At 42.8% G+C, this 23,366-nt stretch overlaps 1 protein-coding gene across 1 annotated transcript in view; it reads right to left on the reverse strand.

Annotated features, from left to right (window-relative positions):
* Positions 1-390: 390 nt before the first annotated feature.
* Positions 391-23,366, reverse strand: part of EDEM2 (ER degradation enhancing alpha-mannosidase like protein 2) — a 28,883-nt gene continuing 5,907 nt past the window's right edge. Inside the window, exons 5-11 of the mRNA XM_055544852.1 lie at positions 20,995-21,120; positions 18,407-18,618; positions 17,241-17,382; positions 14,424-14,548; positions 9,432-9,576; positions 5,519-5,640; positions 391-2,691 (exon numbers count right to left, since the gene is read on the reverse strand). Of these exons, the coding sequence (XP_055400827.1) occupies positions 2,191-2,691; positions 5,519-5,640; positions 9,432-9,576; positions 14,424-14,548; positions 17,241-17,382; positions 18,407-18,618; positions 20,995-21,120 (1,373 nt within the window). The 3' untranslated portion in view covers positions 391-2,190. The remainder of the gene's footprint in view (positions 2,692-5,518; positions 5,641-9,431; positions 9,577-14,423; positions 14,549-17,240; positions 17,383-18,406; positions 18,619-20,994; positions 21,121-23,366) is intronic.

Here is a 23,366-nt window from a genome sequence, read left to right on the forward strand (position 1 = left end):
GTCTGTCCCAGGAACTTACCTGAGACCTAGGACAGGACCACCCTCTTGTGCATCATTTTCCTAAAACATCTTTACAAAGGAAAAGGAATAAGGTGGTCTTCTCCCTCTCCCCACTTCTTTGATTATAAAAATGTGGCCCACTTAGTTCTTGGGGTAGAGCCCTCTTGCCTGCCTATTTGTATCCATCATAGGGTCCTATATTAATAAGTCTATTTCTTGCCTATCAAAAAAAATTCAACATCCACTTATGACAAAGACTCTTAAAGTGGGTATAGATAGAACATATCTCAACATAATAAAGGCCATATATGACAAATCTACCATCAATATCATACTCAATGATGAAAAGCTGAAAGCATTTCCTCTAAGATAAGGAAAAAGGCAAGGATGCCCACTCTCGCCACTTTTATTCAACATAGTATCAGAAGTTCTAGCCACAGCAATCAGACAACCAAACAAAAGGAATACAAGTTGGAAAAGAAGTAAAACTGTCACTGTTCATTGATGACATGATATAAAATCTATTTATAGAAAATTATAAAGACACCACCAAAAAACTATTAGAAATAATAAGTGAACTTTATCATACCATATAAACATAAGACTAGAAACCATAAAACTCCTAGAAGAAAACACAGTATGCTCTTTGATATTGGTTTTAACAATATTTTTTTGGATATGTCTCAGGCAAGGGAAACAAAAGCAAAAAAGGGGGGATTACATCAAACTAAAAAGCTTTTGTACAGAGAAGGAAACTATCAACAAAATGAAAAGGCTGTCTACTGAATGGGAGAAGATATTTGCAAATAATATATCTGATAAGAGATTAATTATCCAACATCAACTCAACATCAAGAAAACAACCCAATTAAAAGATAGACAGAAGTCATAAATAGGCATTTTTCTAAAGAAGACATACAGATAATACACAAACACATGAAAAGATGCTCAGCATCACTAATCATCAGGAAATGCAAATCAAAACAATGAGATATTCCCTCATACCTGTCAGAATGGCTATCATCAAAAAGACAACAAATAAATGTGGGCGAGGCTGTGATGAAAAGGAAACCCCTGTATACTGTTGGTGGGAATGTAAATTGTTGTAGCCACTGTGGAAAACAGTATGAAAGATTTCTCAAAAAATTCAAAATAGAACTCCCTTAAGGTCTAGCAATTCCATTTCTGGGTATTTATTTGAAGAAAACAAAAATGCTAATTTGAAAAGATATATACATGCTGATATGCATACCTATACTCAATGCAGCATTATTTAGAATAGTCAAGATACGGAAGCAACCTAAATGTCCATCAACAGACAAATGGATAAAGAAGATGTGGTGTATGTGTGTGTGTGTGTGTATATATATGAATATTAGTCACACAAAAGAATAAAATCTTGCCCTTTGTAAAAATATGAATGGACCTAGACAGTATTATGCTAAATGAAATAAGTCAGAAAAAGACAAATACCATGTGATTTCACTTATATGTGGAACCTAAAAACAAATGAACAAATATAACAAAACAGAAACAGACTCAGACACGGAGAACAAACTGGTGGTTGCCATGGGGGAGGTAGGGTGGGGGGGAGACTAAAACAGATGACAGAAATTAAGAGGTACAAAATTCCAGTTATAAGTAAGTCATGGGGATGTAATATACAGCACAAGGAATATAGTCAGTAATACTGTAATAACTTAGTATGGTGACAGACGGTAACTAGGCTTTTTGTGATGATCATTTTGTAATGTATAAAAGTATCTATTTACTACATTCTACATACAGTATAGTTTTTATATAGTTCTATATTATATAAGCCCTATGGAATTTATAGAATGTTGTAAGTCAACTATACTTCAATTAAAAAATAAAAAATGAAAATCTCTCCGCCCGCCCCCGCAAAAAGGACTAACAAATATATTTAAAACACTCCCCAGAAAATGGGAACCTTGAAAGGAAGGGAGATTCAAGTATCAAGCCCTGGGGTCTTTGAAGCTGGCTAACTTTATGTTCAGCTATTTCTCCAACCATAAGAGAAAAACTAGATTAGCAGTTGTTTTTAGTTGTACACCCTATCTTTGAATGAAATCTCATGAAACAACCCAATTTGTAAAATAGAAAACCACGATCATCAAAAGCCGATTTATTGTTACAGTTTAGTTTCAAAAACAAAATATCATCCAGTGGTTATGAGGAATCTAGGAAAACCTGTCCCAGTAATGCCAGCTTCGAGGTAAAAGGCTGACTAGGGCAGCTGAGAAGTGGGATTTTCTGCTTGGCAGGCTTCTTTTCCCTTGCCTGCTCATGGTTTTCAGGGGAGGAGAAAGTTCCGGGCCCTGTTGGGGGTTCCCATGGCCCCGAGCTCATAGTTTTCTTCTGAAATCTCGACCTTTTCCGTTTGAGAGAGTAGAATTCCCTCATCAAATCTTCCACTTCCCACTGTTCTTCCTTCAGCCTCCGGCAACAGTGCAGGGCAGCGGGGTCGATGGGGTGTGCTTCTGTGTTGAAGATATAACCCCCAGCCCCCAAGACGCACTCCCCGTAGGGGGTGATTACCGCATCGAAGGTGGAGCCGTTGTTGTGGATAAAGTTGTCCGGATCAAACAGCAGGTAGAGGTATTTCACAGTCTCGGCCAGGAAGAAAGACTCCATGCGGTTGTCAAGCTTGTGGTCCCGCAGATCTTTGATCTGCCACGTGGAAGAGGGAAGTAAGTCAGACTAGCATCAGAGCAGGAGAAAGGGTCCGGGGTGGGGGGACCCCATCAGCCTTCCTGCCACTAGGCGGCTACGGATCTTTGAGCAAATCACTTAATGTCATCTCTCACCAAGCTTATCACAATTTTCAACTGGGCTTCCTTCTTCCATTCTTAGCCTAAAGGATTGGTTGTTGTTGTTTAGTTGCTAAGTTGTATCCTACTCTTTGCAACCCCATGGACTGTAGCCTGCCAGGCTCCTCTGTCCATGGGATTTCCTAGGCAAGAATACTGGAGTGCCATTTCCTTCTCCAGGGGATCTTCCTGACTCATAGATCGAACCTGTATCTCCTGCTTGGCAGGCAGATTCTTTACCACGGAACCACCTGGGAAACGCTATGCTCAAGGATATTTTTATCTTAAGTCTTACCTGTCAATCCTCTATGGAAAACCCTCTATTAACATCCCATTTCCCGCAAACTAAAGTCAAAGTCCTTATCATGGCCTAACAGGTGTTTGGTGATCTGGCTCCTGCTCCTTGCTGACCTCATCTTTTTCCTGCTCTTTCTGTGGCTCTCGCAGGTCCAGCCACTCAGCTTTTCTATTCTGTGAACATGCTCACGCCTGGCCCAGTTCTTTTCAGTGGTGTTCCTGAAGCCTGGCGCCACCTTCCTTCAGGTATCTTCCCCCTCCTTCACTTCCTGCAGGTCTCTGCTCAAATGCTGCCTCATCAGAACTGTCTTTCTTGGTCCCCCTACATGATGCACCAATATCCTAGCCCCTTTATCCTATCCTTTTGTGACTCCAAACATTGATCTAATGTTTACACCTCTTAATGATGTAAAAATGTAGCATCATTTACTTATTGGACATTAAGATGGTTACCAAGTTTTTTGCTCTTGTACACAACTGATTAGAAGTCTTTACAAAGAAAAATTCATACTGAGTTTATAGTAGGGGATGAGTAGGTTTACTTGCTACAAACATTTATTTTAGTTTCTAAAATAAGTATTTATTTTAGAATTAGCAATGCATTTTCTTAAACAAAACTAGTTCTCAGTAGACATCTATTTTATACCCAAAAAATGTGACTAAAATATGGACTTGATGTACCAGGAATTATTATTCTTTTGTCCTATTTCCCAAAGGCCAAGGAGTCAGATGCCTATTCCCATCATTCGCCTTGGCAGGGCTCCAAAAGACTTCACTTTTATGGAAATAAGTCAAGAGTTCTAAGGCCCCACTGAGCTCATCCACTTTGGCTTTTCACAAAATACAACATACTAGAAATTAAAGCACATCGTTGCTTTATATTTCTCCTACATACAGGTCTTCTCTTTAAAAATATGCACCTATGTTTTACTCATAGAATATAATCAATTACAACTTTTTGAAAAGGAAGAGTTTTTTTCTGATTTGATTGTTTTTAATTCCATACCCTAAAAAAACCTCTGTAGGCTTTTTGGTGAATTTCCTTCCAGACTATTTGCTTCAACATCTGGTTTTTACATGTCTGAAACCACTGTTTATTTCTATCTTGCCTGCTTGGGTCCTCTAAGGATGTGATATGGCTCTCCTCCTTGACCCTTTCAATCCATTCTGCACAGAGGGGCCAGAGTGATCTTTCTAAAATATAGCATGTCACTGCTGTGCTATAAATCCTACCAAGGCTTCTCCTTCCCAGCAGAATGAAATCCCAGCTCTTCCTCATGGCTAATACAAAGCCCTATGTGATCTAGCCCCTGCCTACTTCTGGGGATGTATCTTCTCCCACTTTCCCCCTTGCTCACCCACCTCCAGCCTCAATGGCCTCCTTTCTGTCTCCTAGATACACATTCACTGTTTTTTCCACTAAAATGTCAGCTCAGGGGCTTGGTCTTTCTTCATTGCTATAATCCTCAGTCTAGCACAGCACCTGGCCCGTTAAAGACATTCAGTAAATATCCATGAGACCAGTAAGGCTGTTTCATTAAGGATCCTTGGGTTTGCAAATAAGGCTTATTGTTGTTGTTTTTCAGTCGCTAAGTCGTATCCAACTCTTCTGCAACCCCACTGACTGTAGCCAGTCAGGCCCCTCAGTCCATGGGATTCTCCAAGCAAGAATATTGGGTTGTCATTTCCTTCTCTAGGGGATCTTCCCAACTCAGGGATTGAACCCACATCTCCTGTTTGGCAGAGGGATTCTTTGCTACTGAGCCACCAGGGAAGCCCGCAAATAAGGCTGTGTGCATGTGTGTGTGCATGTGTGCTTAGCTGCTCCATCATGTCCAACTCTTTGTGACCCCATGGACTGCAGGCAGCCAGACTCCTCTGTCCATGGGAATTTTTCCAGGCAAGAAGACAGGAGTGGGTTGCTATTTTCTCCTCCAGGGGATCTTCCTGACCCAAGGATTAAACCCACATTTCCTGTGTCTTCTGCATTGCAACCGGATTCTTTACTGCTGAGCCATCAGGTTTCCCTGCAAATAAGGCTATGGGACTGTAATTCCCTTCTAAAATCCATTTTATAGGCCTTTTCACAAAATGTTTCACAAAACACTTCTTTGCAAAGTAGCCTATTCAGATAGCTAGAGGGTCTCTGAAGTAGGGAGAAGGCCAAGGGCATGGAGTCTAGACCCCTGGGAACGAATCCTAGCTCCACCTCTACCTGCTTTGTGACCTTTAGCCAGGTTCGCTTCTGTTCCTCAGCTGCCCCGTCTATAAAATAAAGACACTACTTACACCTTTAAGAGTCCTTCCAGTGTTAATATATAATAATTCCAGAGGCTCTTTAGTGGCAGGGGGAGACATTTCCCAATTCTTGGGCCCGTGGAAACACTTACTGTGGCAAATCCACACTCCACCTTGCTGATTTTCTCGATGGATTCCACAGCATCTCTTCCGAGTTCTAAGAGGGTGGGATCCCCCGTGGCACGGTAGAGGTACATGGCACTCTCAATGAGTTCTGCAAAGTTCAAAGTGGACCCTTCTCATCCAGTGGCTGGGCAGGGAAGGCTAGGAGCCTGCCTGGAGCGGCGAGAGACTCCTCCCCTCCTTACTGTGTCCACAGGGTCCCAACTAGAGGGAACGGGGGCAACTCCCTTGAATTGAATCTTCAGAGCCAATCCACACACAATCTGAGGCTTAGTGAAGACCAGCATTAAAATGGATCATGGATTCCCATCCCAAGGGAGAGACAGGCAGCCAGGTTCTGGGATACAGAAGGGGGAAGGGGCTGCTGCCCACCTCCCAATATCTGTTCCCTCCTTCTTCCTTAGTAACAGAATCGCTAACTTTACTCAAGCACAAGGCTCCCCAGATTAACAACTATTCCCAGCAGGCAGGTGTGGGATTTCTTTGGAAGGAATGATGCTAAAGCTGAAATTCCAGTACTTTGGCCACTTCATGTGAAGAGTTGAGTCATTGGAAAAGACTCTGATGCTGGGAGGGATTGGGGGCAGGAGGAGAAGGGGACGACAGAGGATGAGATGGCTGGATGGCATCACTGACTCGATGGATGTGGGTCTGGGTGAACTCCGGGAATTGGTGATGGACAGGGAGGCCTGGCGTGCTGCGATTCATGGGGTCGCAAAGAGTCAGACACGACTGAGCGACTGAACTGAACTGAACTGACACCAAAGAGTACCACATAAGGCCGGAAAATCAGAGAACAAGTTAAAATTTCCTGTTTTTCTTTTGACCACATGGTATGGCATCTTAGTTTCCCCACCAGGGATTGAACCCAGGCCCCTTGCATTAGAAGCTAGGAGTCTTAACCACTGGACCGCTAGGGAAGTCCCCCCAAAATAAATTTCTATTTTAATTAAGCTACTATTTTTTCTCTGCCACTTATAGCCTAACTGATCCTAAAGCTTCAAAGAGTATGACTCTGTCATTATAAGGCCCTTTCCAAGATGGGATGGGCAAAAAGATGAAGGTTAAGATATTCAAGAATCAACTTACAATCTAGCAAAGATCCAGCCATCAGTTCACTGTGCCCAGAACAAGGCAACAGTCTTGCCTTATTCTACACAATTGGAATCTGACATTCAGACATGAGCCCCATCATAAGATGAATATTAGCCAAATAGCCAACAGGAGCTGGACTAGATGGGACTATTTATCTGGAGAAAAGAAAACCCAGCACAATGTGTTTGTTGCTTTCAGATATCTCGAAGGCTGTTACGGAAAAGATGTGACTTCTGGGGTGGGCTCGGTGGGTAGAAGCTACAGCTCCACAGACTTTGCTACTTCTTCACCTGTCTTTACTCGGACAGGAAAGTACTCTTCTCCTCTCCCTACACAGCCTCTCCTCCTCATGTTCTGCTTCCTATTTCCTCCTGACTCCTGATGAGTACTTTTTTCCCTAATGATTTATTACTGTAAATTCTATTTCTGGTTTTGTTTTTTTTCTGGCCATGGCATGCAGGATCTCAGTTTCCTGACCAGAGATCAAATCTGTGCCCCCTGCCATGTAAACGCAGAGTCTTAACCACTGGACCACCAGGGAAGTCCCTTGAACATTTGTATGTGTAATTCAAGGAATTAAACACATTGGCTTTATAGAGTTTGTTTCAATAGGAATTATTATTCCATTTCATTTTGGCAGAGTTGAGAAGACATCAGAATTGTTTTATATTCAATTTCTTTTTTTTTTAAAGCCATGCCACACAGCATGTGGGATCCTAGTTCCCTGACCTGGAATCAAACCCAGGCTTCCTGCATTGTAAGTACAGAGTCCTAACCACTGGGCGGCCAGGGAAGTCCCATCTGTTTCTTATTTTGGGAGAAAATACCGCTGCCGATCTCCCTAGTGTTCTCCTACTTCTCCCTCCCTTTAACCCACAGGCTTGTGGACACTTACTAATCTAATTGCTCATATTCTAAGCATAGATGGGGGTACATTTACTGGTAGATGAACACACTGTGTGTGTTCAGAGATGGAAAAGATGGTGCCCTCGTGGGAAGCCTCCCCTTATGCTTCTCGCAGCTGTCTGGCTCAGTGCACCCAGGGCCAAGCATCTTGTTTCTTGTTTTCTCTTCCTAACACATAGGCCTGCGCCTGCTAGTGACTGCTTTAACTTCCGGTGTATCTGGTCAACTCTCTGGAAGAGGGTGAGAGCCCAAGGTTTAGACTTGGACTTAGGTGAAGGTGAAGGCCTTCAGAGACTTTTAGGCTAGGTTCTGTGCTCCAACACTGCTGGACAGAAGCATGCACCAGAGCATCGGCACTGGCCAACCTAATTATAGAAGAGTCCCTTATCTCCCATTTGCTATTGTTTGGGGTAGGAAGAGTGACTGGTCTAAGGCATTTCTGGATTCCTGGCTGTGGTGCCTTACTTTCCACTGAGCCTTCCTGTCAGCCTATCCTGCAAATAAAACACATTGCCTCTGTAAGTAGTGAGCCTTCTGTCATTGTTGGTAACCAAAGACACGAGGTAACTACATGATGGGGCTATTGCAGGGGGATATCAATTAGAAACAGGAGTCCCCAACCCCTGGGATCTAATGCCCAATGATCTGAGGTGGAGCTGATGTAATAATAATAGAATAAAGTGCACAATAAATGTAATACACTTGAACCATCCCCAAACCATCCCTCCCCCAACCTTGGTCTATGGAAAAATTGTCTTCCACGAAACTGATGCATGGTGCCAAAAAGGTTGGGGCCACTGGATTAGAAGACCTCTCAGGTTCCCTCTATCTTTGAGAATGTACAAGCCTAGGTCTCACATTTAGTCCCAAACTCTGTCTTCATCCTATTTAGTAGTAACATGGCATCAATACAATCTGACCATTTTATGTTAAAAAAAAGCTATGAGAATAAATGCATGAGCAATAGTAAAAACAGCAGCCTCCAAGGAGTCAAAAATGACTAATTTGCTCTTTCCAGTTGCTGTTTTATTCCCACTTCTGTTGCTTCTCCAAGATTCTTAGAACAATGATTGAGAAGATTAGCACGTCAGAGGAGGAAGGAAGTGGGGTAAAGAAGGGCAGAATGGGCAGAAGCCACTAGAAGGCCCATCCCACAGTTAAAAGGCATTCAGGTGGGAGGAGTCAAAAACAATGGGAACATAAGCTATTTTGGGGTAGGGGGCAGGGTGACTGTGTGCTGACTCAGCTTCCTTCCTCTGCCCCCCTTTCCTTTCCCCTCCTTGTAATGTTTAACTTTCCTTCCATGAATCAGAAGATAGGAGCTGGAAAAGAACGTAAGAGAATTATCAAGTGTGTGAGCCCTTCCTTCTCTACATCTTGAGGACTGAGCTGCAAATGAGGAGGTGGAGGACAAGAGATAATTCACTCCTAAAGTCCATTCCTAAAGTCCCAACATTCCACAGATGCACAGTTTATCTGACCTGATCCATTGACTTATGATTAAGATTGCCTATGCGTCCAAAATCCCAATGGCAGGAACTCAAAAGGCATCAACCTGGCTTTGTCCATCTCACTTGCTTGTCCAAGTTTGAAAGAGCATAAGATGTAATGAGGAGACCTGGGTTCCAGTCCTAGCTCCTACACCTAACAGCCTTGGGGAAGCCATTGCAACCAACCAGGCTTCCATTTCCTTCTCTGAAAATAAAACGGATATAGAATTCCTAGCAGGAAAACCACCCAGAGTCACTGGAAGAAGCAGATGGGGGGAAAAAATGGAGCTGTGAGCATTTGTGAGGCATGGAACCTCATAGAGATGTTGAGGGCTTGGGGTTCGGAGAATTGGAGGCTGTGAGCTGGCCATGGGCCAGAGATGCTGCTTACCTGGCCGAAGCGGGTAGCCCTCTCGCTTCTCCACTGTATATCCCTGAGGAATGTTGTAGAATTCTGGGAGCCCCCCAAACTGCTTCCAGATGGTGTAGTAGTTGAGGAAGGTCCTCATGGCATTGTCAATGTCCCCAATGAGGCTCTGCAGGAGAGAACTGGTTGTCAAGAAAGCAGCCACCAGGCAGGAAACCCACATACAGAACCTCACACGCACCCTTGGGGGAAAGAGGAGGCAAAGGCTTTGGAGCTCAAGACCTGTGATCAAACCCAGAGTTGGCCATTTACTCACTCTGCAACCTCAAATCAGATACTTAACTTCTCTGAGCCTCATGTACAATGCGCAATTATAATGTATATTTTATTTTGCTGTAAGGGACACAGGGTGTATACAAAGTCCCTGCCCATCAGTACTTGCTCAGTCAATACTGGCTACTAATAGTTAAATAGGTAAGTCAGCCATCTGATTTGAAATTCTAATAAGAAAAAGATTGATTATACTAAGTTTCACTCCTACCCTATACCCCAGAACGTAATCATTTTGCATTAGTTTGTAACATAAGCAAAGGTGTATGAGTATATATTACTTCCCCTACATGAAATACAGCTTACTCAATATACTGTTCTGCAGTTTCCTTTATTCATTTAACAATACAACTCAATTTTTCCAAGTAAGTACATCTCCCTCCTCCTATTTATACAGTTGCATAGTAAGTATCCCACTGCTTGGATCACAATTTAATTAGCTCCTTATTGATAGTTAGTTGACTTGCTTCCAATCTTTTGCTGTTTGCTATAATAATCAATGCTACAAGAAATAACCCTGTACTTAGGTCACCTCAAACATGTGAAGTGTATCTGTAAGATACATTTCCAGAATTAGGATTGCTGAGTCAGAGGATGTAGGTGCTTGTCATTTTACTAAGTGCTTCTAAGTAGCTATTCATATTAATATAAGCTCACAGGGAAGCAGCTGACCTTCCTGACATCTCCACTGGATGTCTCAGGGATAGAACAAATGACATTTTCCAGGCTAAATTCTTGGTTCCCTCACTCTCTCACAAATTTGCATCTCTACTCTCACCTCTCTCCCTTTTCAGTAAATGGCACCACCTTCCACTGATTCCACTCTGGCTAGATAGCTGGGGGTCATCCTTGGCTCTTCCTTCTTCCCCAACCCTTACATCCATTCTACCAGCAACACCCATCAATTCCCTCTCTCTAAAACATCAAGATTTTTCTCTCCTTATCTCCAGAGCCACCGCTTGTTCACTAGCATCTTGCACTGAGATGACCTCAAAGGCCTTCTCACTGACCGGTTCTATGACTTGTCTTCTCTAGTCCACTCTCCCCAGTACTGCCAGAGTAACTGTCTTACTCAGAGCTTATGCTGACCAGACTCAGCATGAGGTCAAGATGCCACCATGGCCCTCAAGGCCCTGTGCGATCTGGCCACTGCTGACTTTCCATTAACTGTTCTTTTCCTTCCTTGGACTGTGGCCATCCTGCTTTTGTCTCTGATAAACACCTGACTCCTTCCTGCCTCCAAGACCTTCACACATCATGTTTCCTCTGCCTGGAATATCACCCCCACCCCTACTTCTTCACATATCAGCTTCAACATCACCACTTCTGAGAGTCCTTCTTATCTAAAGTAAGTCCCCATCTAATATTCTCTCTTTTAGCCTCTTGTTTCCTTAATTGCAACTTATTACTTTATGAATTTGTCTAAGTTTTTCTTTGTGTTTAGCTCTCTATGAACTTCATGAAGGCACCCAAATATCTGTTGAAGATATGAACAAATTTAATGTCCTTCTTTCTTCATCTATGGAACATCACCTCAATGGGCTATGATGATTCTGTGTAAAATGCCCAACACATAAATCATTCTTTCATAAATATTTATCACCTCTATGTACCAAACTGTCAGCTAAATGTTAGCTATTCGTGTTATTATAACCTCACAGAGAAATAACCCCAGAAACCTTTCTCAAAGCAGGAAAAGTACCACACACAAAGCACACAAATCCTATACAAACTGGGATAGCAAAGTGTGATATATACTCACAAAGGAATATTATTGAGCCTAAAAAAGAAGGAATTTCTGATATAGGTTACAAGCATGAAACTTGACATTATGCTAAATGAAATAAGCCAGTCACAAGAAAACAAATACCATGTGATTCCACTGATATGATACCTGGAGTAGTCAAAATCATAAAGATAGAAGTTATAATGCTGGTTGTCAAGAGGCTTGGGAAAGACAGAATGGAGAGTTAGTGTTTAAAAGGTGTAGAGTTTTAGTTTTACAAGATGAAAAGAGTTATGGGGATGGATGGTGGTCTGCATAACAACATGAATATAAATTCCATCGAACTGTACACTTAAAAGGATTAAGATGGTAAATTTTATGATGTGTGAATTTTGCCACAATTTAAAAAAAGGAAAAAAAATACATTTATTTTTCTTTCATTACTAGATGTTTGGATCATTTCCAGTTTTTCTTTGTCATAAACTTTGCTGCTAGAAATACCCATATATGAGTTGCATCTTTCCCTGATCAATTATTTTCTTGGAAAATATGCACAGAAATAAAATCATGCAAAGTCAATAGGTGTGATCAGTTATATGGATGGCTGGTACAAGCTGGTTTTTTAAGGGGAATGTAGTCACAAATGGTTTTAAGGAAATAGATTTCCAGATCCTCAACTTTTCTAAAATGTATCACCAACACAAAGGCAGGCTACCCATTCTGTCTCTTTCACAACTGTCCTTCTACCACTTGACAAAAGCAAGGTGCACCCACCAACAATCTCCAACCATCCTGTGGGACACTGAACACTCAACTAGGTTAAATTTAAAATATTAGTGTAATGAAAAACAAAAACAAAAAATATTAGCTTAGGTGTTAAGAAAAATGAACGACTCTAACCACTGGGTAACAAATCCTTCTGCAAATCAGATGGCTTTCAATTCTTTGCTTTCAAAAAATGGAGAGAGGAACTGGTCAAGTTGTCAGCAGAGACATCATTAAAAATAATTTTTGATGACAGATCATTATGTGATTTTCTTTGAACAATATAATATTGCTACTTCTTCAGGTCAAAAAATGGTTGAATGCTGGCAATTTTATACAGTTCAATCTATTAACTCAATGATTTCAAAGAACTGAATGATACTGCAATTATCAAACTCCTTCCATCCATCTATTTATTTATGTGCTCAGGCTCCTCAGCACTTATATTTAAAAAAGGTGAAAAGCAGGAGTAAAATTGATGTGTAATTGTGCCCCATTTTAGCACATTTGGGTTGCAAAAGAGTCGGACATGACTGAGCAACTGAAACAACAACATTCTTCATGCACAAATACATGAACTACTTAAAATTTTAAAAAGCCCCCAAAATCTCATTAAGAAACGAACCTCCAATTAAGTTGCTTTCAGGTTAATAGTCATCAAAAATTGTAAGCTATAAATGTTGTTTTAATCATTTACATACTAATGATAACTAAATCCAGAAGAAAATAAACACTCAGAGCCTGTGGGCATGGGAAATTTTAAAACGTTTTAAATTTCTACATATGAATAAATTTTGTCACAGAGACATATATAGGGTGTCCAATAAAATGCTTTCAGCATAAAATTATAATTAGGATAAAATCCTATTGAGGTAGTAGAATGGAAATATGAGTTGGAGGAGAAAAAGGAATGGTATGCCACTATTTAAATTCATAAGATTAAAAACATGCAAGGGACACTATAATTTTTTTAAATCCTTTTAGGGGATACTCCAGTAATAAAATTTGAAGATCTTAGAAGACCTGGACCAATATTCAATATTATCCACAAGTTCTCTAGGAGCTTCTTTCCCCATCTGTAAAATGAAAGGGTTGGCTAAAAGTATATAATGGGGAACTAGTTAAATAAATGATGCTACATCTATTCAATGGAATATATGCAACTGTTTAAAAAAGTAAAATTGATCTATATGTATCAGTAAAGAATGATCTCCAAGACAGTCAGTGAAAAGTAATAAAATACCCCAATTTATATAAAGGAAAAAAGGGGCCATAAATATATACATATCTATGTATATGGATTTCTGGAAAGAGGTACAGAAAACTGGCAATAAGGGCTGGCTTGGAGAGAGAATCTGAGGGTGGGGGCTTGAGACTTATTTATCACTGTATTCCTCTTTTGGGGGGCATTTCTTTTTATGCTGAAAAAATTTACTACCATCTATGTGTCCGACTCTTTGCGACCCCATGGACTGTAGCTTGCCAGGCTCCTCTGTCCATGGAATTCTCCAGGCAAGAATACTGGGGTGGGTAGCCATTCCCTTCTCCAGGGGATCTTCCCAATCCAGGGTTCGAACCCAGGTCTCCTGCATTTCAGGCAGATTCTTTACCATCTGAGCCATCAGGGAAGCCCCTACATGTTCTAACCTTTTTTTAACTTAAGGCTAAAAAAAAAGTTTATAAAAATATTTTAAATATAAAGTATTTTAAAATATTTACAGCTTATAAAAAAATTTTAAATATTTGAAGACACCCACAGGATGGATTAGATGGGCTCTAAGATCCCTTCCCACTGCAATGCTATCAGACCATGTAATGGGAAGACACAATGATGACAGCAGAGTGGCCCCAGATGCATTCACACCCTTCTTAGGCCAGCTGTCAAGAATGAGGATATGTGACAGAAATGTCCAATGGAGAAATGGTCATTGCCAATGGCTATGACCGCCCAACCCAGAAAAGACACTGTGTACTTTAAATGGTACAACATTCCACAGTTCCTGACACCTGAAAGCTCCCCCTGAAAAACTCAGTCTGGCAGAACTTTTAAATCTGTCTGACTCACTCTAAGCCTCTCTTCCCTCCCCAACCCACCCCTCCAATAAAACATACTCAAGTGCTTTTGATTACACATCAGAATGAGCTTGCTTTGCCCGTTCCATAGAAAAAGGACCACCCTCTCTGATTGCTCCTACCTGAAGACCAGGCCAGTAGGCCTCCAGAGACTGGAAGACTGGCATGGACACAGTCCCCTTGTACATCTGCACCCATAGGTACCAGTCATCGAAGCGGGTGTAATTCCGAATGGCTTTGTTATATTCTGCAGAAGAAGTAAGACAATGGACATGTCAATGATGAGGGACACAGAAGGTAGGCTTTGGCAACTGGGGGATGGATTTAAACATTTGAAAGACCCTCGGGTGACCCAGCCTCAAAGTAGACAAGGATGCAAGGAGATAGATGAAGGAGTGTGGATTCTGGAGTCTAACTTCCAGGTTCAAATTTCAGCTCCAGCCCTGCTACTTGCTAGCTGTGACCCTGGGGCAAGTTTTTCCCCTCTTAAGCTTCAGTTTTTGGTTTTTAATTTAATTAAAAATATTTTTAGTAGAGTGCAGTTGATTTACAATGTTGTGTTAGTTTCAGGTATACCATAAAGTCAACAGTTTTGCTGTTGTTCAATTGCTAAGCTGTCTGAGTCTTTGTGATTCCATGAACTGCAGCACGCCAGGCCTCCATGACCTTCACTATCTTCCGGAGTTTGCTCAAATTCATGGCCATGCTATCTAACCATCTCATCTTCTGCCTCCCTCTTCTCCTTTAGTCTGCAATCTTTCCCAGCATCAAGGTTTTTTCCAGTGAGTTGGCTCTTCGCATCAGGTGACCAAAGTATTGGAGCTTCAGCTTCAATCCCTCCAATAAATATTCAGGTTTGATTTCCTTTAGGATTGACTAATTTGATCTCCTTGCAGTCCAGAGGACTCTCAAGCGTCTTCTCCAGCACTACAATTCAAAGGCACGGATTCTTCAGCACTCAGCCTTCTTTACAGTCCAACTCTTGCATCTGTACGTGACTACTGGAAAAACTATAGCTTTGACTATATGGACCTTCGTCAGCAAAGTGATATCTTTGCTTTTTAATACCCTGTCTAGGCTTGTCATAGCTTTCCTTCCAAGGGGCAAGTGTCTTTTCATTTCATGGCTGCAGTCACCATCCATAGTGATTTTGGAGCCCAAGAAAATAAAATCTGTCACATATACATATGTCCACTCTTTTTCAGATTTAAGCCTCAGTCTTAAGTAATGTTATACATCTCATGGGATTATGCAGTCATTTGTTCACTCAACAGTATTTACTGAGCACCTCTAGGTTCCTGGGTTGGGAAGATCCCCTGGAGAGGGAAATGGCAACCCACTCCAGTATTCTTGCCTGGAAAATCTCATGGACAGAGGAGCCTGGTGGGCTACAGTCTATGGGGTCGCAAGAGTCGGACACGACTTAGGGACTAAACCACCTAGGTTCCAGATATCTAGGGAGTGGCAAACAAATCAAAGTTCAACCCTGAGGGAGCTTGCATTCCAGTGGCAACTTGAACTTATAACAACCCCTAGAGTGTAAAGCCATGAGTTAGGACTTTGTTTTGTTGATTGCAGGATCCCCAACATGAAGATAGTACATAATATATATGCACAATAAAAATTATCTGGGGACTTCCCTGGTGGTCTGCTGGTTAAGAATTTGCCTTGCAATGCAGGAGACAGACGTTTAATCACTGGTCAGGGAACTAAGATCCCACATGCCACAGAGCAACTAGGCCTGAACACCACAACTAGAGAGTCCATGCACCTCAATGAAAGATCCCTCATGATGCAACAAAGATCCTGCAGGCTGAAACTAAGATCCAATGCGGTCAAATAAATATTTTTTAAAAAAGCAGATATTTAAAATTAAAACAAAACATTATCTGACTGAAGTACCAAAAACACATCCAAATAAATAAGACAATCTCAGTGTTGTAAGGATTAAAAGAAACAGTCCATGTTCAGTGCTTGGCACTGCAGTTGATATATCAATGGTACCCAAAAAATATTTGCTGGATAAATGAATGGTAGCCATAATTATTACTAGGTGCCCAATAATTCCTCAGTATCATTATTGCTAGTGTCTAAGGGGCTGGAGGGTAAAATGTTTCTATTCAACAGACATTCATCTGCTAGCTACTTCCTGCAAAGCACTGTGGGAAGTACAAAGATGAATAAAGCCTGGATGTTGCACTCAGCTGGTAGAGCTGTAACTTGTGATGACAGCTGATGGTAAAAAAAAGATGCTGAAGGTCCTAAATTTTACTGAGGAAGCATCAGGCTATTTCCTGGACATAATGACATTTAAGCTGAGCCGTAAAGGGTGAACAGAATTTGAACACATAATAGCAGGAAAAAAAGCATTCAAGGCAAAGGAAACACAGTATGTGCAACAGCCAGGAAATAAAAAAATAATCCAGGGCCGCCTGCAGGCAGCACGGTTCAGCTGGGCTCTCGCAGGACAGCATGAAGAGGTGTGAGGGGCCTCAAGTGGGCAGTGTGAGTCCACGGTAGTTTTGAATGCAGACTCCGGTACGCAGAACTAATTGTGTAGGCAGGCTGCTGCTGCTGCTAAGTTGCTTCAGTCGTGTCCGACTCTGTGCGACCCCATAGACGGCAGCCCACCAGGCTCCCCGGTCCCTGGGATTCTGCAGACAAGAACACTGGAGTGGGTTGCCATTTCCTTCTCCAATGCATGAAAGTGAAAAGTGAAAGTGAAGTTGCTCAGTTGTGTCCGACCCTCAGCGACCCCATGGACTGCAGCCCACCAGGCTCCTCCGTCCATGGGATTTTCCAGGCAAGAGTACTGGAATGGGGTGCCATTGCCTTCTCCAGTGTAGGCAGGCACTTGGGAGTGATTGAAAGTTTATAAATAAATGATATTTCAACAGGGGAAACCAAGAGGAAAAGCCCCCCTTCCCTGCCCTCTTTACCTAGGAACATGGCCATGAGCTTTTTATCCTGAAGCAGGATGGCTCCTTTCACCAGGTACTCAAAGTAGGAGTCCACACCAGCCCCAATGCCTGCGTCCTGGGCCACCCATTTGCCAGTGAGCACGTCGATGTGGTTACCAACCTAGGAGAAAGACACGTGGTCTCAAAGGAAGGAGCTACTTGAGGTCCCCAAAGTAGCACCCTCTTAAGGAAATGTTAAGGATTCCTCACACAACTTTCACTTTCAAGCTGACTTAGAACCAGAATTTGTATAAAACATGCCCCTACCTGAATCATTTTCAGACAACACAGTCTTCATCCGTCATAATGACTCAGTGAGGAGGTATAAGTATGTCATATTACTACTGAAGTAACTGTGGATCAGAAAGGTTGAGTGACTTGGCCAGGGTCACACAGTTTCAACAGAGTAAAGCCAGAACTCAATCTCAATTCTGACTAAATCCAGAGCTATTTCCTGGACAGCTCTGGCTCAGTTACTATTAATTTCACTGGATGATCCAGTTTAGGAACTGCAATCGACCTCAGAGATGACTGGTCACATTTTTCATGGGTTAGTAGGTGTGGAGAGGAAGGGAAGCCCTGGTATCAAATAAGTTTATGAAACATTGTGTTAAGCAAAATTAAACAGATGAATTTATCAGAGGTTTTCATAACCTTTAAGCTGTTGTGTTCATTATAACTCTTCAAAGAAAGGATACTATTTATAATATTTCCCAAACTTAACTGACCAGGAATCTTTTTTTCATGGAATAGCCATTCAGTGTCTCTTATATTTTCTGGTTCTAGGAAACATAGTTTCACAAAAATATGTAAAAATGAGGGCCAGACAGGCTGATTATCTAAGGTCACTGAGTGAGTCGGGGCATGAAGCATGCAACCCACTCCCTAGAAATCAGAGAAGCTCAAGGAGTCAGAGCTCGTCACAGCCCCCCTTCCTGGTAAAGGATGTGCTCTTATGCTCTCCTCCTCTCTGTGCCAAAGCAGGAACTGGAGGTCTCATCTACTTTCCGTGTTGTTAGCCTAAGTCTTGAACCACTCCTGAGGTCACCCTTCGTTTCCTTCAGCTGAACTGCAATTTGTTGCTCAGAGCCCCGAGCCCTGAGCCGCGTAAGCACGGGCCAAGGTGGCCAACTTGTGGGACCTACCAGCCCAATGTCGGACCGGCTCTCCCAGAGGCGCATCAGGGCCACTCTGGCCACGTCTTCGAACACGGGGTCACCGGTGAGGCTGCTGAGGGTGGCAAATTCCACAATGAAGGTCCCGATGCCTGCCGTACAGGTGACAGGAGTCTCTCCCGGGTTCACGCCATGAAGTAGGTTCACCGTGCCATACGGCATGCCAGTGGGGGTCTGAAAGGCTGAACGATCACAAAATTAAGACCCCAAACAGGAATGGGGAGGTGGAGATGGTTGGACACAGGCCTAAAGCCTGAAGCTTTGGCCAGTGCTTCCTTCTTGTCCCCTAGGTCCGCAGTCCACAACCTTTTTGGCACCAGGGACCGTTTTGTGAAGACAGTTTTTCCACAGACTGGGGCAGGGGGATGTTTCAGGCAGTCACGTGAGTGATGGGGGCTGATGGGAAGTGGCAAATGAAGCTTCACTCGCTTGCCCACCACTCACCTCCTGCTGGGTGGCCTGGTTTCTATCAGCTTGCACACCAGTACCGGTCAGCAGCCGGGGGTTTGGGGACCCCTGCCCTAGGTGATCTGCTAGAGACTGAGCCAGAGAAGGATAAGTGTCGCGACTGGAGCCAAACACCGCTCCTCATGCCTCGGGCTCTTGCCTGTGGTGCGGAGGGGAATGAACAGCAGGCTGTGCTCCGGGTTGGCACGCATGCTCACTGTACCTAGAGCAGCTCTACTTTTACTTATTTTATACTGTGCCTTCAGAGGCTAGGCAGGTAACTTAGTGTGAAGCAGGTGGGGCTTAGGCCATAGGCAGTGGTGGGGCTGTTTGCACAATGAGGAAGCCATTCATCTACTTCTTAAAACACCATTCTGACAAATGAACTGTATCTGCAGACTCAGAGGAGCCAGTTCAGGATTCCTGCTCTAAAGAGTCTTGGGGGCTATTTTTTTTTTCTTTCTTTTTTTTAAATTGGTGCATAGGTGCTTTACAATGTTGTCTTAGCTTCTACTGTACAACAATGTGAATCAGGTATACGTATACATACATCCCTTCCCTCTTGGGTTTCCCTCCCACTTCCCCCCACCCCACCCCTCCAGGTCATCACAGAACCCTGAGCTGAGCTCCCTGTGCTATACAGCAGCTTAGCATTGACACAGATACACTACCATGTGTAAAATAGATAGCTAGTGGCTATGTTATTTTTTTTTAAAGGATATAAACCATGAACCTGCTGATTGTAGTCCAATCCTCAATTCACAGGTAGGAAAAGACATGCTTGCAAAGAAGTGACTCAAAGGTCACACAGCAAGCCAAATGGAACTAAGATGAGAATGACTGCCACGTGCCCGCTCCCTGCTCCCTCCCCACAGGCCCACTGCCCTGCCCACCCCACCCCAGCGCTTTCCGATTCCAGGCAAGGATCTAGACAGCAAGCCAGAGGCAGAGACTTCCTCTCCAGGCTGAAAGGTCAAACAACCCCAGAGCAGCCTGTGCGTCACCAAACTGTGAACAACGCTGACAAAACTTCCAAGAACCACAAGGCCCAGCAACTCTACTGTAGGAGGAGAAACTTGCTATCTGGCAGACATGAATGGAAAGCAAGGACGATTCAAGTCACCACCAAGAAGGCCCCAAAGAGATAGCTCGGAGAAGTCAGGCAGTCTTAAAAAGAGAGGGGGGTGACTAAATCCTGTTTCTTGACCTGAGTGGTAGAAACATGGGTGCCGACTTCAACATGTACTTTGCAATATGTATATTTCTCAATTAAAAAAAAATTAATGCCAAAGAAAAGCTTCCTCCAAGGATGAGTCACACAGAACATGAAGCTTTAAGGAGACATGCAGGCTGTGAGACAGCGGGCCTGAACTGGGATCGCTCATTCTCCTCAGCTCGTCCCCAAGCATGAGAGGCAAGTCCTGGGTGAAGGGGAGAAGTGACATGGCCAAGAGGCTGGTGGAAAGCACAGTGTGATGTGTTTGGGTGTGAACAGCACTCAGAACCTCCACCACACCCTGACGAGAACACAGTGTCCAGCTGATGCTGCCGAGCCCAGCTACTGCCCCACCAGACAAACACTGTGGCTTGGCCTGCAGCCCTGGACATGGCTTAGCTACAAAACAAGTCCCTCTCATGTCTCAGTGGTGTTTGAGGTTCTCCAAGAACTTTCTCCATTGACCTCATTTTATGTCTCCCCAGAGGGAGGAAGGAATCATGACTGTCATCTGACAGATGGGGAAATTGAACCAAGGAGAGATATGGGTCAAGAGATTGGCTGGCAGAGCCGAATCTGGAATCTGGGGTTGCAAACGCTCAGACCTGGAATCCTTTCATCCCAGCATTGTGTGGGCCTGGGAGGGGGCAACAGCACTCACTCAAATAAGGGCAAGAGCCTTGCAGCCACCACGCTCCCTGCCCACAGTCATGAGGTCAGCTTGTCCATCCTAGTCTAGCCCTCCAAATGCCCAGGACTCCCCTGATTTCCATGGTGGGCGCTGAAAGGTAGAAATACCAAGTGTCTGGTATAATAATTCAGCCACTCTCTTCTCCAGCAAGAGCAGCAGGACCTCCTGGACTTCCTCTCTGGTCTGTCTTGACATGGGTCTTACCTGGGAGGAGTTTCCGGGCTGCCTCCTCCGCCATCCTCAGGAGAGGCCCCGAGCAGGGCCATCCGGCCTCCACTTCCACCCCAGCCTTCTTTGATAGCAGGTGAGCTGACAGAAGTCCTCCTACCACTACAGATGGCACAAAAAGCAAGTGTCAGACTCCCAGGGACCAGTCTTTCCCTTGTGCAAATTAAACCCAATGCTCTGTTCGGTGGTTCACTGGGAAGCGGGTAGAACTACCGAGGGAAAGAAGAGTCCATAACACCCATATTGGTACAGTGTTAAGGTCACCAAGTCTTTTTTCCTCTTGGTAGGTCACAAAAACAACGACTATCACTTTTAGTCCCTAGGGTATACCAAACAGGACTTCCCAGGTGGCACTAGTGGTAAGGAACCTGCCTGCCAGCGCAGGAGACATAAGAGATGCGGGTTTGATCCCTGGGTCAAGAAGATCCCCTGGAGGAGGGCATGGCAACCCAATCCAGTATGCTTGCCTGGAGAACCCCATGGACAGAGAACCCTGGTGGGCTACAGTCCATAGGGTTGCACAGAGTCAGACACAACTGAAGCAACTTAGCATGCACGCACATACACCAGGTATTTTGTGCCCTCTTCAAAGACACTGAGGTTCAGGGGGGTAAAGAGATTTGCCCAGGGTCGCCCAGTCTGCCTGACTCCAAAGTCCATGCTCACTGTACTTGGTCACTGTCTCTCAATCTCCAGGAGAAGAAGGGAAAGATACTTATTACCTTCATTTTATTCATTTCTCTATTTCAATTTATTACATAATATTTAGGACTTATAAAAAAGGACCTAAAGTTTACATATCTGGAAATATGGTGAAACTGGTGACCTTGGGCTTCAGTTTCCCTGCTTCAAAGGCCAAACAAAGGCAGTAAGATAATGACATTTTCCTACTAAGAAAAGCTGAGAAAGAATGCACTTGCACTAAAAGACATTCAAAAGGAAGTTTTTCAGATAAAAGGAAAGGGACCACAGATGTAAGGTCTGTGATACAAGAAGGAAAGATGGTTCCAAAGTGGCAAATAGTAGTAAATCTAAACCTTCAATTCTATAGAATGACAATAATATATGGATGGCTTAAAAGAAATAATTAAAATATATAACTAAGGCATACAGGTACAGATAATCCTCAGAGCCAGGTTTTATATTATTCAGGAGAAGAATAAAGATCTTCATTAATTTTAGACTATGTTTGTTAAATTTTCCAAGAAAACTAATAAGCTAGATATACTGCATACTTTCTAGATTAGTAAAGAAAAATGGGATGAGGGGGAAAACAACTCAACCTACAGAAGGCATAAAAAAGAGGGACTTCCCCAGCTGTCCTTGGTTAGGTAACTCCATGCTTCTGTTGCATGGGGTGCGGGTGGGTTCAGTCCTGGCCAGGGGAACTAAGACCTCAAATGCCACATGGCACAGCCAAAAAAATAAAATTGAAAAGAAAAAGATAAAGAGTAGAGAGAAAAATGGGACAAACAGCACAAAGTAATACTATAGAAATGAATGCAAATGTATCAGTAGTTACAGTAAATGTAAATGAACTGAATGCTTTGTCAGAAGGGATAAACATACTATGTAAATTACAAAAGACAGAGCTAATCATAAAATTCAGCAAGAGAGAAAATAAAAGAGAAGAAAAAGACATACTGGGCAAATGTCAACCAAAAGAAGGCTGATACAATTACATGGGTATCAGAAACAGAGACTTAAGGACAACCTTAACTTATAGATGACAATCTGGGCTCAGCAGTTCTGGGACACAGCATTGAGTATGGCCTCAAACTCAGGTCTGATCCCTACACCAGGATTTTATACCATGCTGTCCCTCTGCTTTTTTTAATTAAAAAAATTATATATCTGTAATACAAATTTCATTACACATAACATATAAAGATGAGCAAAATGAGGAGGAAAAAATATAACTATCATCCAGAGGTGATGGCTGTTAAGCCACCAATGGTCTAGAAGCTCACCAAGAAGAAGGGTTGTACTACTTTCATAAGAATCATTGGATCAAAATTCACTGAAATGTATAAATCTGTGCATTTCAGTATATGTAAATGTACCTCAACAAAAGGAATGAATCATTTAAAAAAAAAGATTCATTGGCACCTGCTAAAAATACTGACTCTAGGACCCAACCCAAAGATTCCAATTCATTAGATTTAGAGTGGAGTCTAGACAGCTGAACTTTTAAAAAGGTCCCAGGTGCTTCTGATCAGCAGCCAGGTTTGGAAACTAATACCCAAGACTCACACTATGTAATACAACAAATAGTAAAAACATGCCATGATTTAAATTTGCATTCATTAAAATTCAATAAAATTAAAAATTCAGTTCTACAGTTGCAG

The sequence above is a fragment of the Bubalus kerabau genome, chromosome 13 (assembly GCF_029407905.1).
Source record: "Bubalus kerabau isolate K-KA32 ecotype Philippines breed swamp buffalo chromosome 13, PCC_UOA_SB_1v2, whole genome shotgun sequence".
NCBI classification, from domain to species: Eukaryota; Metazoa; Chordata; class Mammalia; order Artiodactyla; family Bovidae; genus Bubalus; species Bubalus kerabau.